This window comes from Schistocerca gregaria, chromosome 2 (genome assembly GCF_023897955.1).
Source record: "Schistocerca gregaria isolate iqSchGreg1 chromosome 2, iqSchGreg1.2, whole genome shotgun sequence".
Taxonomy (NCBI): Eukaryota; Metazoa; Arthropoda; class Insecta; order Orthoptera; family Acrididae; genus Schistocerca; species Schistocerca gregaria.
In genome coordinates, this window is record NC_064921.1 from 943804029 (window position 1) to 943825936 (window position 21908).

At 36.0% G+C, this 21908-nt stretch overlaps 1 protein-coding gene across 15 annotated transcripts in view; it reads right to left on the bottom strand.

The window, feature by feature from the left end:
• LOC126335395 (pumilio homolog 2-like) overlaps positions 1–21908 on the bottom strand; it is a 550606-nt gene that overhangs the window by 222628 nt on the left and 306070 nt on the right. For all 15 annotated transcript variants that reach the window (XM_049998621.1, XM_049998625.1, XM_049998620.1 and 12 more), the window contains one exon: positions 18551–18860. In XM_049998621.1, the coding sequence (XP_049854578.1) occupies positions 18551–18860 (310 nt within the window). The remainder of the gene's footprint in view (positions 1–18550; positions 18861–21908) is intronic.

Sequence of the window (21908 nt, forward strand, 5' to 3'; positions counted from 1 at the left end):
TGCCTTATAGCATGGTACGATAAGCAGGACAGATGTCTCAGATTCTCTCAGTGCAACAGATTAATAGTGTTCATTAAATGAAAAACAACATCTCAGCAGAAGACCTAGAAGCACACTTAACTATGCAGATCAAATTGGACTGTATCTCCAATTGGAGTCTGTCAAGTCTTGAACCACACAAACTGAAACTGCCACAGCTATTAACAATTGCAAATTTTAGGGCAACTACTCCCACTAAAAAGATGAATTTTTATACTCAACAGATGAACTTTTAGATGAAGGAGTAACAGGGGGGAGGGGGGACCCACACATTATGTTTAACTGATATGTTCCATGTCATGAAATGTCGTATTAATGATTTACGTAACAAGTATTAATGTAATGTCATGTAATGAAGCTCAGCCAAGAAAGTAATAGTCCTCGTGCCAATGCTGATGGGAAGGAGAAACTGAAGTCGTTGATCACTGTTAAAACTACTTATTGCTGTTGCTTCAAAAACTTGTGTTAACTTTCATGCAAGTAAACTAGTATCTGATTATCCTGGATGGCAGGAGTAGAAATGTCATATGGCTAAAACTATTTAATCGGAAAATTATCAGAGAAAAGCCAAAGGATTTTCATTCTTGTATATAACGGTACTACCCACTCTAAAGACGTTTCATTGCAAAATGTTCAGCACATTTCCTCCTCCTCAATATGACTAGCACACTTCAGTACCTGGATTAACAAATAGTTTCTGGAAGGTACAGATTTTGTAGTGAGTTTTACCAGTCTTTGGGAATGTCTGGATAACTGTTTTTGTAGTGTATTCCAGTTAATGTATAAACTCTGGTATTATGGCAAACATATGGTGAGGCAAATGTTAATATTAAAAGATAGTCGCCATGAAGATTATAAGGCATCAACACGTTTCTGATGATGATAATACATAGAAGACATTATTATTATTATTATTATTATTATTATTATTATGACATAGAAGATAAAATGTTGAAAATGAAGCAGAGATGGAATGTGGACCAGAGTATGTTTCTTCATAAAATCCTCAAAAAGATTAGTCTGATTTCTAGATAAGTCTGTTTGATGTAACGTTAAATCATCTTATGTTAACTGTAGGGGTAGTCAAATGGAAAAGTTTGTGCTTCAGAAAAAAGCAATTTGTATTTAACCGCAAAAATTTAATTAAATTTCAATTATAATACTGTATATACTTCTTCCTATACTTTCTGAAATCTTTTTGTATAAAAGCATATTTGTATTACTTCTTACAGGAGGAGGAATCAAAAGTGGCTTACAACTGCCTGAGGTCTCAATTATAATAAAACACGGTCTGCCCTAATGTACAAATTTGCTTTCATACATTTATACAAAACTAGGTAACATTAAGGTTTATTGAAGTGTCTTTTAGTGTTCTTTGAATACACTCCATCATTTAACAAAATACTGACAGTCAAAGACGTACAGAAGTAACCCTTCATTAATAGGATGTGCCAACAGCATTTACCTGAAGTAATTAGACAGTGGATAAAATAGTCACTTAAGAAAACTGGTTCCAATACTTTCTTCATATGACAGGAGTTTTAATATTTAGCTTCTACACTGCCACATTTAATGCCCGGCGGATTTTGAAACTACTTTCATTTTAATTAAACACAGAGAGAAAAACATGTTCACCAGGAACGTTGACTTGTAAACCAATTATATGATTCAAACTCAGTTGGAGTGAAGTTTCACTTGATTAACATAGGAGTAAAGGAGACCACTCCCTGAGTAGCAGAAGTGTCAAGTCTTCGGAGGGCACACAAGGAAGAAAGATGACTTGCTAACTTCAGACTAATCCTGTCAATGACAACACTTCTACTATTCGGTGAGTTGTCTTCTTTGCTCCTGGACTATTTACATTTTAACAGAACTTCCTTTATCATATTTATGATCTGTAAACATATATGCAACACTTACCTGACAAAACAATAATATCAAAGAAGGCATATTTCTTACTTTGTGCATTGCTGCTTTGCTTTTACAGGCTGTGATTACATGTCAGGTTTCACATTTTATGAATGAATTTCTTGTAATTTTTACTACGAGATATACTGGAGATATGTGCATTCAAATGACAAACGACACCAATTTCATCATGCCTTTAATGTCTATACATCTTTTAGATCTAAACTCAAGTAACTTTATTATTAAAACAATATAACAAGGATAGGAGAAATCAGTAAAGATCAGAATCACAGATCTATCACAAGTTTCATTTTTAATTGATGTATACATTAACTACTGTTTAAGTATATTATTCGCATTTCAAAATAATGTACACATTACTTAGGTATAATTGTAGTGCACGTCTACTTTTGTTAATGTACGAGAGGGAGTCAAACGGTAACCTGAATTACCTCAATTTTTATTGAATAACAGCAGAACATATGATACACATGACGTTCAACACTCTTCCTCACCAGTGTAGAAAGTGCACAGATTCCACTGACAAAACATCATTTTGGTCACATGCGCAGCCACTCGTGCATCGCCTGCTGCACCTCTTTATAGGAACGGAATTTCTTTCCTTCTGTTCCCTCTCCGAGTGGCCCATCAGTACGAGTTCTGATGAGTATGGTGGATGTAGCAGGGGCCTGAAGAGCAAATCTTCGATGGGGCTGCCATAACACCCATCTTGCAGACACTTTGTGAAACTTAAGCACTTCAAGAATGATGATATAAGAAAGCCATGACTGATATTCAGATCTGCAGCTATTCCATCATGTGACGATTTTCCCATAACAATTGCTTCAACTGCTGCAGTAGACTCTGATATCACAATGCTGTCTGCCTGACCTGCGCACCGAGCGTGTGTCTCTGAAGTAACACAGTTTCCAAACTTCCTACTCAACTCACAAACCTTATGACAAGCCGCTGGTCTTCCTTTGTGCATGTTACAAGTGGGGCAGTCACTCTGAACTGGTACTGAGACTGTGTTTCGCTTGTCCGTAGCATGCTGCCGCCTGTAAGGCATTTCTTACATCATGGTTAACAGTATTACCAACTTACAGAACAATGGGACGAAATGCCAATTTTTATTTACATTTTAAAGGTTTTCATTTGACTCCCCCTTGTAGAATCCTAAAGAATATCATATAAGTAACTAGTTCCATTACCGTGGCTCAACAGGAAATGGAAGAACAACCCGCAACAAGTGCTTGTAGTGATAATGTTACTAATGACCAAATTTATGCATTGTAAAAAGTCAAAGAGCATGCAAAAGATAGTCTAATGAATTAAAGAATTGGATTGTGTAACTAGGAGCATGCAAAACTAATTGCATGCGAAGAACGTGAAGTGCATAAGACAAGAAGAGAAAACAAAAATGTTTAAAGGAGCTTGTGACAGGTTTACAAGCCAAAAATTTAATGAGAGAGAGAGAGAGAGAGAGAGAGAGAGAGAGAACTACAGGCTTCAGTGAGAAGACCATCTGCAGATATGTCTTCAGAATTATTTAAGAGAAATCTGACTGGCAAGAACAGTGAATACTCTGACATCCTGAAGTAATTTTCATTAAGATTTTATTCTTATTATCCACATATCTGTGAGTATGTGCTTCATTTGTTAGATTCACATTTGTCACATCCCAATATCATGAACTACTAGTACAAATCTGTACATGGAAAGCCAGAATTTACTGCTAAACCATTTTCAACTGTTCATTAAGGTCAAATCAGGTACATGGTGATGTTTGCATGGCTTGTGAGAAAGTAATGAGACTGATTTTTTTTAAATCTACCAAAGTAGGTACTGGGAGATGAAGAATCTTGCACAGGATAGAGAAGCATTGAGAGCTGCATCAAACCAGTCTCAGGACTGAAGACCACAACAACAACCAAAGTTTTCATTTTTTTAAACAACAATATTGTCCCCTTTGACAGTTGTACACCGGCAGAATCATCATTCCCAGTCTTGGTAACAGTGCTGAAAGGCTTCATCTGATAGGGGTTGGGTTGTTTCAGGGGGGGACCTGACAGTGCGGTCATCGGTCTCCATCTGATAGGGCTTGAACATGTTGGTCACATGCTGTTGATAGTCTCCACAATCCAAAAGTCACAAGGTCTCCGAGTGGGTGAATAGGGGGGCTGTGGAACAACAACAGTGCCTCTGAGGACAAAAATTCTATGATGGAAGTGGCCGCGTGACACGGGACGTTGTGATGATTCTACATCCACTTATCTACGATGTCCGGTCCCACTCGATCCACCCTTTTCTTGAGCCTTTCAACGAAATCTTTCGAGAACACTTGGGTTGACAGTTTGCCCTGGTGGAACAAATTCTCTACGAACGATACAGCTACTGTCAAAAAATATTATCAGCATTGTTTTGATCTCCGATTTGTTGATTCGAGCTTTTATTCATTCTAGAAGGTGTCTCAGTGTGCCGCATCTCACCGTGCAGCCTTGTCTCTGGACCATACACAAAAATCCAGGATCCATCACCTGTGATACACAACCAAACAATTTGTGGTCTCAAGAAGATCAATGCACACATTCCCTTTGGTGTTCTACTAAGTTCTGTGGTTTTTCAGCACTATTTTGACCCAAACCTTTCACACGTGCAAATCTTCAGTCAATATTTGATATAAGATGAAAATGTTTAACACATTACCCATCATCCATATTGTTAAACATCAGTCTGGCCTCACAAGAGCAGAGACATGTTTTTGTAAGTTTTTGAAGCAGAAGGCCTCCCAGAGCGAAGTTCGTGTACAATGTGTTCTCGGCCTTCTAAGAATGATTCGCACCAGCAAAAAAATTGAGCTCTTTATAAAGAATGTTTCCCACGGACTGCTTCAACTTACACTTGTGGATTTCCCAAGCTTAGCACCAACTGTGATAGCATAACACTGTTCTAAATTCCGCTATTCCTTTTTCTAACACACAACAAAAAACACAATTTCACTGACACCACTCTCAAAAATCAGGTGATGACTGTATTGAGCTGAAACTCAGACTGAGCATCTAGAAGGCATGAACACACCAGTCTACAAAAATAGAACAACACAGTATTGCCACATAGCTCGCATTGTTGTCAGTCTCCTTACTTTTCTCACATACCATGTATGTCTCTTTAATGGTTGTCAATCAAGAGCTGATTGGACTGGGATCTGAAACAATTTGTTGCTTATGTTGATAGACGTTTTGGACGATAGAATTAAGAGTCAGATGAAGCCAAGGAAACTTTAGTGCTTCTTGCCATCGGCATAAACACACTGGAAAATACCTGCTGCATACTTTTTGTTTATTGAAAGCATGTCTCATGATGACAAGTTTGGTGTGGCACAGAACACTCTCGGACTCTATATAAATAAATGTTAACGCATGTGCGTCTCACATTTGATGGTCTAAACATTAACTTAATACTTGGCACGAAACTAGGTGTAATTATAGATTTACACGCTTGTGATCTTACTTTTTACATTCTAATATTTCTAATAAAGTCTTCATATTGCATGGTGCATGTCATATCTTGAAATTAGTGAGAAATTTACTTTCTGAAGCTAAGGTGGCGTGAGGTCTGCTTGGAAGTGCCAACACATAGTTGCATTTGAAAAATTACTGTGTTATGAGGGCATAGAGTTTTGCGTTCTGCTCGGAAAAAAAAAATAATAATAATTTTAAAAAATCACCTAACACATCCTAGACAAAAAATTAAAAAATATTTGCTGTTCTGCCTGTGCACAAGTCTAATGCACTTAACTGAAGTCCAACAACATTAAGCATTTGAAGATGCTAAACATACAGCAGATTTAAGTGATATGTCTGATGAGCTATTTGACATCTGCAATTGCTAAGGTTCATTTGATTCAGTTACAAATCTGTTTTATGGGTCTCGGACAAAGATTTCTGGAAACACTTTTCTAACAAAGGCAGAATCTTATTTGTTGAGTTTGAAAAATAGTACTGATAAATAAATCGAAAGGACACAGCATAAATCTCCACTAATTTGATTCCTTTGCATCATTCACAGTATTAAGTGACTATCTGTTGATCTTGTTGAGACTCGTTACCTGAAGTATTTGTTAATGTATAAATTCAGTCGGGATCATGCAGAGATGTTTTTCTACATGATGGAAGGCAAGTTTGGCTGGAATAATAATCATCCTGCTTTGCAATTCCATTCTGCTTGCAAGCAGCCATTAATGATGAATGAAGTGAAATCTAAAGGCACCATGAATTGTTCACCAGAATCTGACCCCACTATTGTCACGGAGAAAGGATATGTTTACTGAAATGTGGTTTGGTCTGGTGATTTTTTCTAGAAGTTGAGTTAATGATGTTGATATAGGCCTAGTGCCAGAATGTAATGAAAACCTAGATGTATTGGATCACAACTACATAAATTCTCTCTTCACTCCGACAAAATACTCTGAATATATTGCAATGAACATAGCTAACTACGTTGTGAAACATCTGAAAGATGTTGTCTTTTTGTATGCTTGTCATCGCCTAAAAGCTTCTGCTATTCGGTGACTGGTCTACTTTACTCCTGCCAGAACTTTCCTTACGATATTTATAAATATAAGTTTCATAGCCTCCCATGAAATAATGGGTGGGTCGGGTAGGGTTGATTTTGTTTCCTCGCTTTCACTTCAGGTCCATTTCGGCCAACAATGTCAATATCGAGTGACCTGGGGTACAATGTGGATGACATCATTTTCATTATACATATTTATGTTAAGGTAGGACATTGAGCACAGATTCCTACTTATGAATATACCTTCTAAATGGATCAACAAACATTTAAAATTCTTGGCAACTGCATTTTGACTGTTGTTCTACATTTGCTGAATTAAGTTTGTGGTTCACCAGTTTTCGAGCTGCAATATCATACTTCTATACAATATAAGCACTGTTACACAGGTGATACATATAATATTTGGTTGTACATGTATCTATTGTTGCTGTATATTTGTAATAGTCTATGTTTATAGCGATCAAAGTTATTACTAAATTGTAGGCGTTTATTGGATAAGGGTTTTTATCTGAAATGTATGCTTTCATTCATTTCTATTTTCAATATTTTTTCCTAACTTATGACATTCTCATATTATTGTAATGGTGCTCAGATGTGTGTTTCTGGAGTATGCTTATGAGCAACAATGTTGAGGTTTTATTTCAGAGTGCATCATCTTTCACCGGTAGGCACTCTGAATTTATCAGTTCCTTTTGACTATTTCAATAAATTTTCTCTAAATACTACTGATGTTTAAAATCTGTCTGTTCATTCAAATAAGTCATGCAATTTATTTCTCATGTGTATGTAAATTTCCATTTCCTCTAGAATGTTCATGGTAGCACTTTTGAAATTTTATGAAGCACTTGCAATGTGTGTTGAATTTTATCTACCGTGCGCTGACCATCTTGCGGGTGGAGAAAACTTTTCGATACATTGTTATTACTATCCCAAATGTGTTCTTGAAACCACATGAGAAAGTTCCTTCCTGTCTAGCCTATGTAGAAATAATTGAAGCTGTTACATGTGATTTTGTGTATATGTACATTGGTGGTTTCGTGTTAACTGATCACAATTTCAGATTAAGGTTGTTACTGGTCCGGAAACCTAGCTGTGTATTCTTAAGTCTAAATAATGCATTAATTTTGTCCTAGACTGGGAAGTTTTTGTGTACTTTTTTTTTCTTTTTGGATACTACTACTTTAATTAGTCATATTAGGTGTGTATTATGTTGGGCATGGGTGTCATGTATTTATTGTATAATATAGTTACAATTTAGGGTCAAAATTGTATTTATGTGCTAGATTTTGGAGTCTGTTAAGCACAGAGCAAAAATATGTGAGTTTTTGTAACATAGGGTGACAGGAATCTGCAATTATGACCCTGTCCATGGAGATGGGCTTTCTATAAATGTCAAATTTGTTACAGTCATCCATTCTGCTGATAGTATGGTCCAAATAATTTATAGCATTGTTGTTCTCAATTTCCAAGATGAATTTGACTTTTACATATAGAGTGTTTCAAGGTTTACTGACGTTCCCATTAATTAGCAGAAGGATATTATCTAATTATCTCTAGTAATACACAATGTTTTTTAACTTAAGGCAGTTAGAAGTAAAGAATTTTTGTTCCAGTTCGTTGAGGAAATTATCTGCAATTGTATGTGCTTTACTATTACCCACCGCCACCCTATCAACCTAGGTACAGATTTTATTACTAAATTGAAGTAACTCCGAGATGACAGGACTTCCAAAAGAGATATAAATTCATGTTTTTCTAAACTGCAGCAAGTTAACTAAATGGTGTGTATTGTTTCATATACTAGCATATTCATATATAAATTGGTGATGTCAAAAACAGACAAGCCTAGCCATGGGTGGCATTTGGATGTCTTTTGATAAAGTTCATGAGTTTCTTAATGTACATTAAGTGTATGTAAATAATTATGTCCATATTATACTGAGCTTTTTGTTTTGTAGGCAAGTCGAGCTACTAATGTAATTTACTATCGGATGTATGGTAATCAATGACTTGTGTGTCTTAGGCTGTGCATGTAACCTAGGTGTGCGTGGGTTCATAATCACAGAAGTGTTTTTCTCAGACTGAGTTAAAATGACTGTACAGAAATTTATGGCCTTTTGTCTTTGCAAAAAGTCTATTAATTGGGTTACATTTAAGTTAGATGATACTGTTTGTATCAAGAAAGACATTACTTTACATATGTAATCAGAGCAATGCATAATAACAATCTTTGGAAGGTTTCACATCTAAAGTAATACTTGTTGATAATTTGTGGTTTATGTTTATCATAGCTCTACAATCTAAGGCTGACATATTTGTAGTTTTTGTTATTTAATTCTCTCTCAATTCTGTTGTTAAGTTCCTGTGAGCCTATTTTTCTTCCTGAATGTGTGGCTGGATACGTGCAGCACAAATTTCGTAGCAGATACCAAGTGTTTGATGGCAGAATCATGTGAATTCGGTGCTAAGTTGCATTTAATATCTAAGTCCTTTGTTAGGCAGGTCAGCTTTGTGTTCTGCAAACACAATATCTGCAAGATTTTTTATACTTCGATAAAAGTCAATGTTTTTTGTTGCAAGTGTATGTATTGTATACTTGTGAAGTGTAAGTCCCTCTCCAATTAGAACAGTTCTCGGGTATCCGAACGGGTAGCATTGTAATTTCTCAACAATATTTCGGCAAATGTACTTGATGCCATCTTCAGGTGGTTCCTGACGAAAGCTGTGCTGTTCCTCTCGGCGCCCTATATATACTAGCTGTTACCCCCCTCTGTGGTTGACCATTGTATAAAGACTGGCCATACTATGGATTATGAAAAAACTAAAATATTCTTGTCAATCCTCCTACTCCTGGGACTGCATTACTAAAGAGGCCATCTAAATCCGAAATATTGTGGAGGAATTACAACGCTACCTGGTCAGATACCCAAGAACTGTTTGAATTGGAAATACACCAGGAAAACTTCAGATCACATACCTCCGATTAATTTGGGAATGCAATCGAAAATAAGTGGTGTTACATTTTTGCTTAAACATAAGTGGACTACATAAGAGTTCTTAGTGGACTACATAAGAGTTCTTGACTGACGATTTCTTTTTGATGCAGTTCGTCTTTTATTTCTTGATTCGCCCAAGGTCTTGTGTAGGTCCTGATATAAGGCACAAGGTAGGACTTAGCTTTCCAATACATAGAACATAAAAACAATTTCTACCCAAACATTGTCACCACACTGTACAATAAAGACATGACATCCAAGCCCAACATAGTACACAGTGAAATACAACTAATCGAAGAAACAATATCTAGAAAGAAAACAAAATACATACCAACTGCTCATAGAGGCCCAATCTTGGACAACATTAATGCACTGAACTACAAATATACAGCTAGCTTTCCAGACCACTAACAACCTCCAATTGAAATAATTATGAGTAACACAAAACCACCAATCTATGGTAGGCCTATTATATAGAAAATAACATGTAACAGCTGTAATTATTTCTACATAGGCCAAACTGGAAGAAATTTCCTCCTGCGATTTAAAGAATACATCCGAGATCTGGAAACAATGTGTCACTACAATACATATTTGGGGGGGGGGGGGGGGGGGTGGAACAAGAACTCTTGCCCCAACAGGCCATGAAGGCCCAACGGTACTGACCAGCCTCAGTGTCATGCTCAGCCCACAGGTGACACTGGATGTGGATATGGAGGGGCATGTGATCAGCACACCACTGTCCTCGCCATATGTCAGTTTACAAGACTGGAACCACTACTTCTCAATCAAGTAGCTACTCAGTTTGTTTCACAAGGACTGAGTACACCCCACTTGCCAACAGCACTTAGCGAACAGGATGGCCACCCATCCAACTGCTAGCCCAGCCAGACAGTGCTTAACTTCGGTGATTGACAGGAACCACTGTTACCCCTCTGGTGCGGCCGTTGGCACAATACATATGAAAAGCCCTAATTTACAAAAAATCAACGAAAAAAGAAGTTAATAAAAGCTAATGTGTCAAATAAAAGACTGCTACCCAATAAACACTTACAGAATTAACAGCATCTATTAAAACTATAAAAATAGGCTACTACAATATACAGCAACCATAGGCATATCCTTAACCAAATTAAGTATATATCATCTGTATAGCAGTGCTTATACTTTGTAAATGTATAACAATGTAGCTCCATAACTGTCAAATTTCTGTACTAACAAATGTAGAAAAACAGCCAAAATACAGTTGACAATCATGTTATATGTATGCCAACACATCCACACAATATATATGGAAGTAGCAATCCATGCTCAATGTTCTACCATAATATAATCATGTATAATGAAAGTAATGTCGCCCAAATTGTACTGCAGGTCACTCTATAATGCCAAAACACATCTGTAGTGAATGTGAAAGAAATACAAATTAATACTGCACAGCAACAAGTCTGCATACTCATTATAAATATGTGATAAGCTGACTTACATCACACTGCAGGTCCTATGGAACATAAGAAATTAGTCAGACAGTGAAGGGAGAGCAAGATTTTTAACAGACATTTCCAGGAGCAGGTGTATACATCAAAATTTATTATTATGGATTTTCCATTGTTTTATTGATTATTAGTTGTAGATAAACTAGAAGAAATTGGAAAGAGGTATGAAACTAAGGATATGAAACCCAAATAATTTGAAAGAAGCAGATTGTTGAATGTTTCACAGGGAGCATTAGACAACAACTGACTGCAACAAAGGAAAGGAATACATCAGCAAGTGAATGGGTAGATGTGACACACGATATAGTGTAGGCAGTAGATGTTCAAATAGGTGACAAGATAAGGTCTAGTACAAATCTTCGGATCTCACAGGAAATATTAAATTTAATTGATGAAAGAAAAAAAAACATAAAAATGCAGCTAAGCAGCAGGTGAAAGGGAATACATATGTCTAAAACATTAGTTTGGCATGAAGGGTCAAATGGCTGAGGATAAATGTAAGGATATACAGCTAGGGCAAAGATTAAACTGCCATTAGGAATAGAGAAATCTTTGGAGAAAAAAGAAGCTTGTCTACAAACATCAATATGTCAAATGGAAAACCAACGTAAAGTGAAGTAGGGAAGTTAAAATGTGGAAATAACATATAGATGGGCTGTACAAAGGACAGAAACTTGAAGGCAAGATGAAGCAGATGAGTATGAGATGGAAGATATGATACTGTGAGGAGAATTTGACAAGACCACTGAAAGACCTAAGTAGGAACAATAACCTTGGAGAGCCAGTGATGACTAAACTATTCCAACTGCTGTGGAAGATGTGCGAGACAACCAAATACCCTCATACATCCTAGGTGCACACAAGAAAATACTGATTCTATGTCTTTTTATAGAAGATGGGTTAGAGCAAGTTAAACGTAAGTTATAGCATTTGTATACTTAGAGAAAACTTTTGTCAATGCAAACTGAAATACATTTTTCAAAATTCTGAGCATAACAAGAGTAAAACACAGAGACTGAATAGTTTTATACAACTTGTACAGAAAGCAGACGGCAGTTATAAGAGTTGAAGGGCATAAAACAGAAGCAGTAATTGAGAAGGGAGTGAGACAGGGTTGCAGCCTGGTATCATCATTGTTCAATCTATACACTGAGAATGCTATAAAGGAGACCACAGAAAAATTTGGAGAAAGAATCAAAGTTCATGGAGAAGAAGTAAAAACACTGAGATCTGCAGATAACACTATAATTCTGGCAGGGACAGCAAAGGTCTTTTGAAGTTCAGTTGCACAGAATGGATAGAGTCATGAATAAAGGAGATAAGAAGAACATCAACAAAAGCAAAAGAAGGCTAATGAAATGTAGTTGACTTAGGTCAGGTGGTGATGTGAAATTGTTATTAGGAAATGAGCCAATAGAAATAGAAGATTAGTTTTGCAACTGAGGCAGCAAAATAAACTAATGATGGTCTTAGTAGATAGGGTAAAGAATGTACACTGGCTACAGCAAAAAGTTGTTTCTGAAAAAGAAGATTGTGTAATATAAATTGAAGTATTACAAAGCCGTCCCTGAAGCTATTTGTGTGGAGTGTATCCTTCTATGGATGTGAAATAGGGATGATAAGCAGTTATGATGATGATGATGATGATAACATTTCTAAGAAAACAAAATAATGGAAATTTGACAGTACCTCCACAAAGTATTACAACAGTATGTTATTTTAAGCGAATTCAAGCTGTAAATTGGGGAAAGCCCAACAAGAGGCAACATTAAACTTGTAGTGGAAATTGAAGTTATGGAGAAACTACAGCACCTAAATTTATTTGAGGAATTGAATGTTCATGCTTGAGACAATTTCCTCTGAGAAAGCCACACAGTGTTACTTGTAAGAGCTATAGTTTCACTTTACATGAAGATTAGATTACATCACATAGCAACTAATTACAATTTCACCATTCATAAAAGAGTACCTTAATCAATTATAATTTGGTTTAGAACAGAATGTGTTTTACTTCTAAACATAATATTAAAAAAGGATAAAAATGTTCACCTGTAAGTCCACATGTCGTACCAAATATTCTACACCATTTCACTTGATTTTATTACCTATTTCTGATTGCAAATCTGTATAAAACTTTTCTAGTACAACTTATTAGCAGGTTAATACTAACATTCGATTTAACTTTGAAGTATGTAAATTCTGAATCATTATCAAGTATTTGTGTAGATAATTGCTACACAGGTGAGATATTTATGCAAAATCATTTTTATTTTCTATAAGTTCAATAAATTGTATTAATCCTTGACTAGTTTCAGTTATTTCAACCATCAACTGGAAGGTTGAACAAGCAGAAAAGACTATGTTAATGTACACAGACCAAAAAATTGATATATAAAAATTATACCTCTGATCAATAAAACACAGAAGACACTTCCATGTACCAAACGTAACAATGACACAATGTGGAATGGAACATAACCAGATTCTGACACACCTTGAAAAGCTTAAGTAAGTTGCACGTACACTCCTGACAGGCAACATGTGACTACCATATCAGTCCTAAGTAACCTCAGAGGACTAATGAGTAATGTCCCATAGTAAAATCAAGATCTATAATACAACTGTTCATGAAGTTGGAGGGAACACTAGTTCACAAGAACAATTTCAATGCTGACACCAAGTGATTACTGTCAACAAACAACATCTACAAGTGTAGCACTAGGAAAACGAAGGCTAAACGACGCTAACTTGTCAAACATATCAATCAAGCAGAAAATACATATGAAAATAATGTCTTGTACGAGACATATAACAGCATTAATAAATGAAACCTGTAAATAGTAATTAACAGCATTAATAAATGAAACCTATAAATAGTAATTGTGATAACTGAGCTAATCATTCAATGAAGAAAAATCAACATCTCAAATTTTAATTACATTGAAAAGTTCCATTTTTATAACCAGTAAAATGACTGGTCAACAACCATAACAGATAACGACAGTGAATTTTTGGCAACTCATATATTAAGGAGAAAAATGGAAGTTAAACATCAGGCTATGGTTGTAATATACATTGGGTGTTACCAATTATAAATCACAACAGCAATATTTACATGACATTAATGATAAAACCAAAATCTTCTAATTGATAATACATGAAGAAATATCACTTGTACATCATTCATTATAAAAACAAAACACACCTCAAGAATAAAACTATGTGCAAACAGAAATGATGAAAACCTGAAGTAAAGCACAATAGACCCAATATATTTTGGTTTTTTTGTCTGTGTATATTGCATATGGTTTTTTCTGTTTGTTCAGTCTTCCAGATAACAATAACTGAAATGATCAAAACCGGCCACAAGTAAATATAATTTATACAGCTGATGGCAAATAAAAATGGCTTTCTATACATTATCAAAGAATTGTCAACTCTTTCAATACAATTAACTACTGATTAACTGCCATTGTAGACGACCTTTCTTTCACCTGTGTGTGTGTGTGTGTGTGTGTGTGTGTGTGTGTGTGTGTGTGATATAATCCTGAAGTTAAGAATTAAAATATTGATTCAACAGCTGAAGTTTTACAGCTTTCAGATGGAGACAAATAGTCACTGTGTTTATGGATAATGGAAAGTACAGATTGCTTAACATGCTGGAAGTCAAGACTGTATTAGGGCCAAAGTCATAGCAATTACATGTTTTAGAAGGGATGCATCAGTGACTTCACATTTTTCATTTTTTTAACAATAGCAGGTGGACACCATGCTCTAAACATGCTGTAAAAAGTTCAGATATTGATGAAAACATCATACAGTCAGGTACACATTGAAATGTGCTGCATCTTACAAAATTCATATTATGTTTGTTACTTAATTCCAAGAAAGGTGTGTCATAAATAAAAGTGTTGTAAATACATTCAGAATTTGCATGTAAGTTTTACACCACAATGGCTGCCACGGCCCTATTTCATCTGCCCACTGTTCACAGTAGACTGTGGGGCCTTGGATAGATTTTAAACATGGGTAGAGCTTATGCAAAAATTGGAATTACTATCAAATCTGATATTCTGGCTCCGATTTTTTAAATATGTTTTAATGCGGGGCAACTGAGAGCAATTGTCATTTATCATACATGCAAAAGTTATGGGAATGAGGCAATAAGCAAATCAATCACTTGGATGTGAGCTTGAATACCTAAATCCCAGTATAATGTCCCCAACGAAGAACAAAATACTGTGACAATGTATGAGGTGAAGACATGTGTCTAAAGGTTGATACAGAATAACTGAATGGAGGTAGCATCTATTCCTTTTTCCAAAAACTCCGCAGACCAATAACATAAAATTTTTACGAACGCTAAAGGCAAATTTAGTATAATATTAAAACAACTGGCCCACAGTATGATACGTATTAAAGAAATGAATTCAGTTCTGTGGAAAGCAGCAGACAACAGAATTTATAACGATAATGATCACTATTGTTAAGTCTCTTACAAATTGACAAGACTGCCTCCTTCTATATGTTATAATTTGGTTTGAGCTGCCGGAGCTGACAATCGCGTGAGAGAGGTGAGCTTTCTTGTGTGAATGAATGTGTAGTACATATTTCTGTTTCTTTTTCTGGTGAAGGCTGTGGCCAGAAACTAATATGTAAGTGTCTTAATTGTGCCTTTTTACAACTTAACATGACATCTTTGTGGTATGTAGCAATCTATCCTTTCCTTATACCGTTGATATTCCAACCTGCAATTTCCATTGTTTAATTTGTTCATACAAAAACAACACAACAGATTTATAATAGTGAAAGACTAGTTGTGTATTGCACTATCAACCTAATATGAATTGTGAAAATAATGAGGTGGGATTTTAGCATGCACTTCCAGCTATTGGGGTAGTATTGTTAATAAAGAAATTGAGATTAAATTAGCAAGTGATCACAGACAAAGGTTTCTGCTTAAATTATGCTTGGAATCCTGTTCTCTTCCTAATCAAACACTGCATGCACATTGGTTGATAACATATACTATCAAAAACTTTTGACGCTTGTCATCTTCAGTTGCGCTGTGGTGCTAAATATTTGTGAAGTGTGTTCTTATGCAGAAAAACGTATTATGGTTATTCACTGGTGAAGTGTGCCTACAGAAGCTCTCTTTTTCTCTTTATTCCTATTTGAGCCTCCGTTGTAAAACTGCATAAGAGCTTATACACTTTTGTTGCTAAAATAGTTTTAATGTTTGTTGGTAAGGCATTAACAGTGGTCAACAAATGACGTACTGGTTGAGCAGATTTTCGATTCTTCCACAGCAGCTGAAGATAATGTGATTAACATCTTCCTCACTGTTGCATTCACATGAAGATGTGATCATGTAGAAGCAGTAGATGTTTTACCAGAACCTTCCACGATTCAATCCAAGTCGTGCCACTTTCACTATAATGTTTCTGCTGCATCCACAATTTTGGCACCAAGGACTTGGTGGAAGATAAGTTCACATTACAGCACAGTTTCTCCCTTTATTTTTGTAAAGCTGTTGAAGGTTTTCATTCCATCAGGCTCTGATTATAGCCCTTATGGTATGAAGAAGATTGGCTAGTGCCACTATTCTACTTCACTCAATCAGTGTATCAAATTCCTTGGCCAGAGTATCTTATTTTTTCAGTTTCCCTTTATTCCATTACATACCTTCACTCATAACATAATGCAGTACACTATAATGCAATATACTGCTTCTATAATGCAGTATACTATATAATTTTGGTACTGCTGTTATAATGCAATATACTACATAATTATTGGTACTGTTGACACACTAGCACTTTAACGGCATCAATGTTAAGCATGAATCTGATAAACTATGACTGTTTCTTCATGCATTTCTTCTGTGTATTTCAGTCCCTCTAAAATCACTAAGTTCTACAGTAGGCAAGGACGCAAACTTCATGAAGCTTAAATTTGCCTTCCTGTTTAGTCTTGTCACCTACAAATGCACTTCCTGCCCTGTGTAGATCCATCTGTGTAGATCTGTCTTCAGGAGGGCCATGCTGCTAGGTTGTCAGCTAAAATTGAGTGTATCTTGGATGAACTGAAGATGAATTTTGATATTCAGTTATACTAAGGTGTTAGAATAGGGCATTTAATCGCTATAAAGCCTCAAGTATTTGATCACTCTTTTGAACCGGAATACAAAGGGTTATAATCCCATGCTTCTTATTTCTTTAAGTCTATGCCTTGTATATACACAAACAGCAGATTTACAAGTTAATGTCTCGAGGCAGTTCTCATTCAGCCATTCCTTAAACACCATGTCTGTCGGCATAAATCTGAACCCATTTGTAATGCCTTCTACAGCTGTGTTATTTGGAATGGTCACAGTCTGTTACCTTGAATATTGCAAATGTTTTTTTTTTTACTCCCCTGTTCAGATTACTACATTACTGTGCATTGGTTACAGCCCCTGTTTAACATTTAAAAGGTTTTTTCACATTTTCGCTGTAGTCTGCATACAATTTGTATCAATATGTTGCAACACATAGGCGTACATATTAATTTATCTCTTAACTGAAATGTCACCCCCAACTTGATTTTTTACTAAGCAAATTATGAAAAGGCAGATTTATTTTTTACATCAGTATTGAAGATAACATGTTTAGAGAGTCAAAGTGAGAGTCAACTACAAAATTATCTGTTTAAATGTTCTATCTCCACTGTAACTGCAGTTACAGCTATTTTCACGAGCATTGTCTGTTGAATTTCTTGCACTTTTTGAGAATTTCAAGCAGCCATTACTTTTCTTGTATTTGAGTTACAACTCTGTAATTAGGCATTTTTCATTCTCTTGCTGTGCACTATAACCAGATTTGAATAAAATCAGACAGCTGAGTTCATACAGACTTTAAAACAGCTGCCTCAGTTTGATTTAAGCTATGTACATATTAAGGTCGCATAATAAACTTAATATGCAACCTTTTGAAACGGAGCTACAAAGATTGCTCAGAAGGTAAGACAGTAGCAACACAGAGTCAACAGGTGTACATAAAGCACTCATAGCCAGGAAGTAAGGATAGAAACAGACTTCCACTGATCTCAGGCCTTGAAAACGTTCCGAGAATGTCTGCAGGCTCCAAATTTTCATCTACCCTTACGGGATTCCTTCACACAACAGTGTTTCAGTTATCATAAGGAAGACCATTTGACAAAAACTGTATAATAATACTGGCATTGTTCTTTAACATTTTAACCACAAAGTAACAATCACTGTGAATACTCTCAGATATACCAACAGATATTCACAACCTTTTATCCACAATGAACTGCAGATATTCGAGAGTATATCTGCAGATACCCGTATCCACACAGACTTGTAACTTGTAACTACAGAGTACTTACAATAATCAGTAATAGTTCTTAAAAATGTATTACCTTTATTTCAACTGTATATTTCTTTGCAACTTAATTATTGACATAATTCTGAACACCTACTAAAGCAAAGTTAAATTATTTATTACCCAAGAAATAGTATAATTATTACAATACCTGGACATCGAAGCTTGGAGGTAACACGCCTGGAGAATCAGCTTGCTGTTGCTGTGGTGGTACGTAGCCACCTTGGTCAAAAGGTGCCATGGCACTGGCAGTGCTTGGGTCCATTGTCATGACATGTTCAAACTGTTGATTTACACTGTCCAGATGCAAAGCGTGAGGAGGATGTGGCATATGATTCATATGGTGATGATGGTGAGGTCCTTCAACACCTTCTGAGGGAGGTTTCCCACCTCCTCCACTACCACTATTTTTGTTAATGTCCTCTTCTGCTGGTGACGGTTGCCTACTGCCTGGTGTCCGGCTGAAAACATCGAAAAATACATCTCGAGTCAAAAGCAGGTGATTAACAGACCAAGAAAGAATAACCTGCAAACCAGAATTTTTTCTTAAAGGATTTTCAGGCCATGCCTACTCAAGGGTCCCACATATAACTGAAAGAAAACTGCACATATAGAAAATCTACTCGCCACGTGGCATAACAACACACACACACACAAAAGAAGGTTATAATCATGCAAGCTTTCAGAGCCACTGGCTCCTCCTTCCAGCAGAAGGGTTGAAGGGCAATGATGAGGGGTGAAGGAAAAGGACTGGATAGGTCTAGGGAAAGGGGTAAACCCAGAACACAAGCTCTAAGGAGACTTACCGGACAGGACGAAAAGGGAAGACGCCAACCATCAGTGTTTCTACCGCACGGTGACAAGATTATCCATCCAACTACATTAAAGAAAACTGTATTTCATGATGATTATTACCATCATTATTATTTAGTCTGAACTTAACTTACATATTTCTTTGCAGAAGTAACAGTAGTTGCAAATTACAGTACGGGCCCTCTTCAAATGTTAAATATACTACATCAATAGAAGTAGTTGAACATTGACTACCATTGTTTGAAGACGTGTGATACAAGCAAGGAGTGTTGAACACCACTTTGGCTAGTTTAAATGCAGCTATTACCGATCTGCCATGGAAAATCTCAAATTCATTGTGTAGCATTTTGCACCCATAACTTGGAACAACTGCACATCTAAATGGTACTCTTGGAACCACCACCACCAAGTCTACACTTGGGGTGGGGGTGGGTGGGGTATGCTGGCTTTGAATTAAAACAACAAAATTCTGTCAGTAATGATACCTTGGTTTTTTCAATAACAGCATATACAAGCTTCAAAAAGTTTCTGATGACTATAAATCAGCGAGTAAGTAATCTAGAGAAATAAATAACAAAAATCCCTATTACAATTAAAACTGCAAAGAGAATGTAATTCCAACATCTCAGCAACGCTAGACACAGATATTAAAGTTAACTTGAAGCCATCTCTGGCCATCAATGATGCCAGTTTGAACCAGCATCACTACTGAAAAGATCATCACTAAGATTGGTTAGATTAAGGTATCTTAACTCATCTCTATCACTGATTTGGTAATATTAATTTCTACATGTTATGCAAAGTGGTACTTGTAATTTGAAGAGTGGAACTGGGAACATTTTAATTGCCATTTTCTTTCAAAAATGCCCGTTCAGTGCTATTGTGTTGCCGTAACTCTATTGCATTTTCCACGAAACAAATCAAGGATACAATGTTTGACATTCATTACATTACAAGATGGTGCATGGTCTTTATGCCAAGCTCTGCTTCCTTTAGGAAATAATAATGGATTTTTACAAGAAACGGAAGTCAACTCCGAAGGATACTTTTTCCCACTAATTTTATTATTCTCTTGTACAAAAAAATGTAAAAGAAAAGAGAAATGGTTTTGCTGACTACTAATTAAAACACTACTGCTGTATTTCTGTACTTACATTATCACAAAATGTAGTGCCTCTGTATTAATGGCACTTTGAGCAAAATTTAGCACTCACAAAATTCTTATTAAATTATTGATTTTCTAATTTAACAATGGAAAATCCAGGATGGAATAATGACAGCATTATGAAAAGGATGGAGTGCCACTCACAATTTAGCACAGATGTTGAGTCACAGACAGGCACAACAAACAAGACTACTAAATGGGTAAGCTTTCGGCCAGGCCTTCTTCCAAAATAGACAGCACGCCCCCCCCCCCCCCCCCCCCCACACACACACACACACAAATGCAAATCTCACATATGGGACTCCATGAAACAAAAGAAAACCTAAATTATGATTGTCAGGCAAGGATAAAAAGAACTCAGTGTCTTACCCAAGAACCTTTTTGTTCTGTTGCTTTTCACTGTTATTTTATTTAATCTAAGCAGTATGCTACATAGGACACCATTTTCATCTACATAGAACACCATTTTCATGTGTGTCAACTGAAAGCAAGTCTTAAACTGCTTGGAAGAAACACAATTATTGATTTTTATAGAACAGAAGACTTGAACGTAAGTTAGGGTTTAATGTCTCATCACACGGCACATATCTGATCAGTAGTCCAATTCTGCTCGTACTCTACCCAGCTTGATCTAATTGTCAGGACTGAGGGTATGAACAGCTGCTGCAATGGCATCATAAGGTTCTGTGGTAGAAATGAAATGCAACATGCTATATTGATGTTACCCCATTAGTAATAACACACACACACACACACACACACACACACACACACACACACACACACACACACCTCTTTAAGTGCTTGTCTTTTCAAATATGTTAGGATTAGTCATTTACCTACACCAGTTTCTTAAAATGTTTTATGGACTTCATAATTACCATGTTATTAGAAACAGTGAAAGTAGAGGATGAAACTACGGAAGGGAATCCGCTATCTTTCTTGAATCTTCTCCCACTGCCCCAACATGCCTTGATACTAAATGTGAAGAAATTGGAAAGGTACGCAGGAATTTTCCATCAGCACATGCCATTATTTGTCACTCTTAAGTTTCATTGTTGGATATTTACAATTTCATACTTAAGATAATTAAAACTTTGATTAAGTGAACTGTTTGCTGTGCATGTCATTTTTCACATTGGTTTGAAGTACAGTTATGTCACTGCAGTAAAGCAGACATTATTTTCCAGCATGACTCCTGCTGAAGATACTTTATATTCAGTTGTTGCTCCTTTCCATACCTAAATCAGACAAACATGCCTGCAAGTTTTTGATATCCTTTACTGAAAAAAAAGTAAAATTTATCAGAAAAAAGGTATCTGAGCATTCATTCTAAGTAATAATACTGCTATCTATGGATTTCTCTCCAATGACTTACTTTTGACCACAATATCTCGCACATTTTCAGTTTGATGTAGCTACTTAAACCAGTCTCCTATAGAGGCATGATAAATAGCATCCGTAAGTAAATTTGCAAATATTTGAATCTGAATGCATAATTTCTCAATCTGATCTGCTCTCACTTTCACAT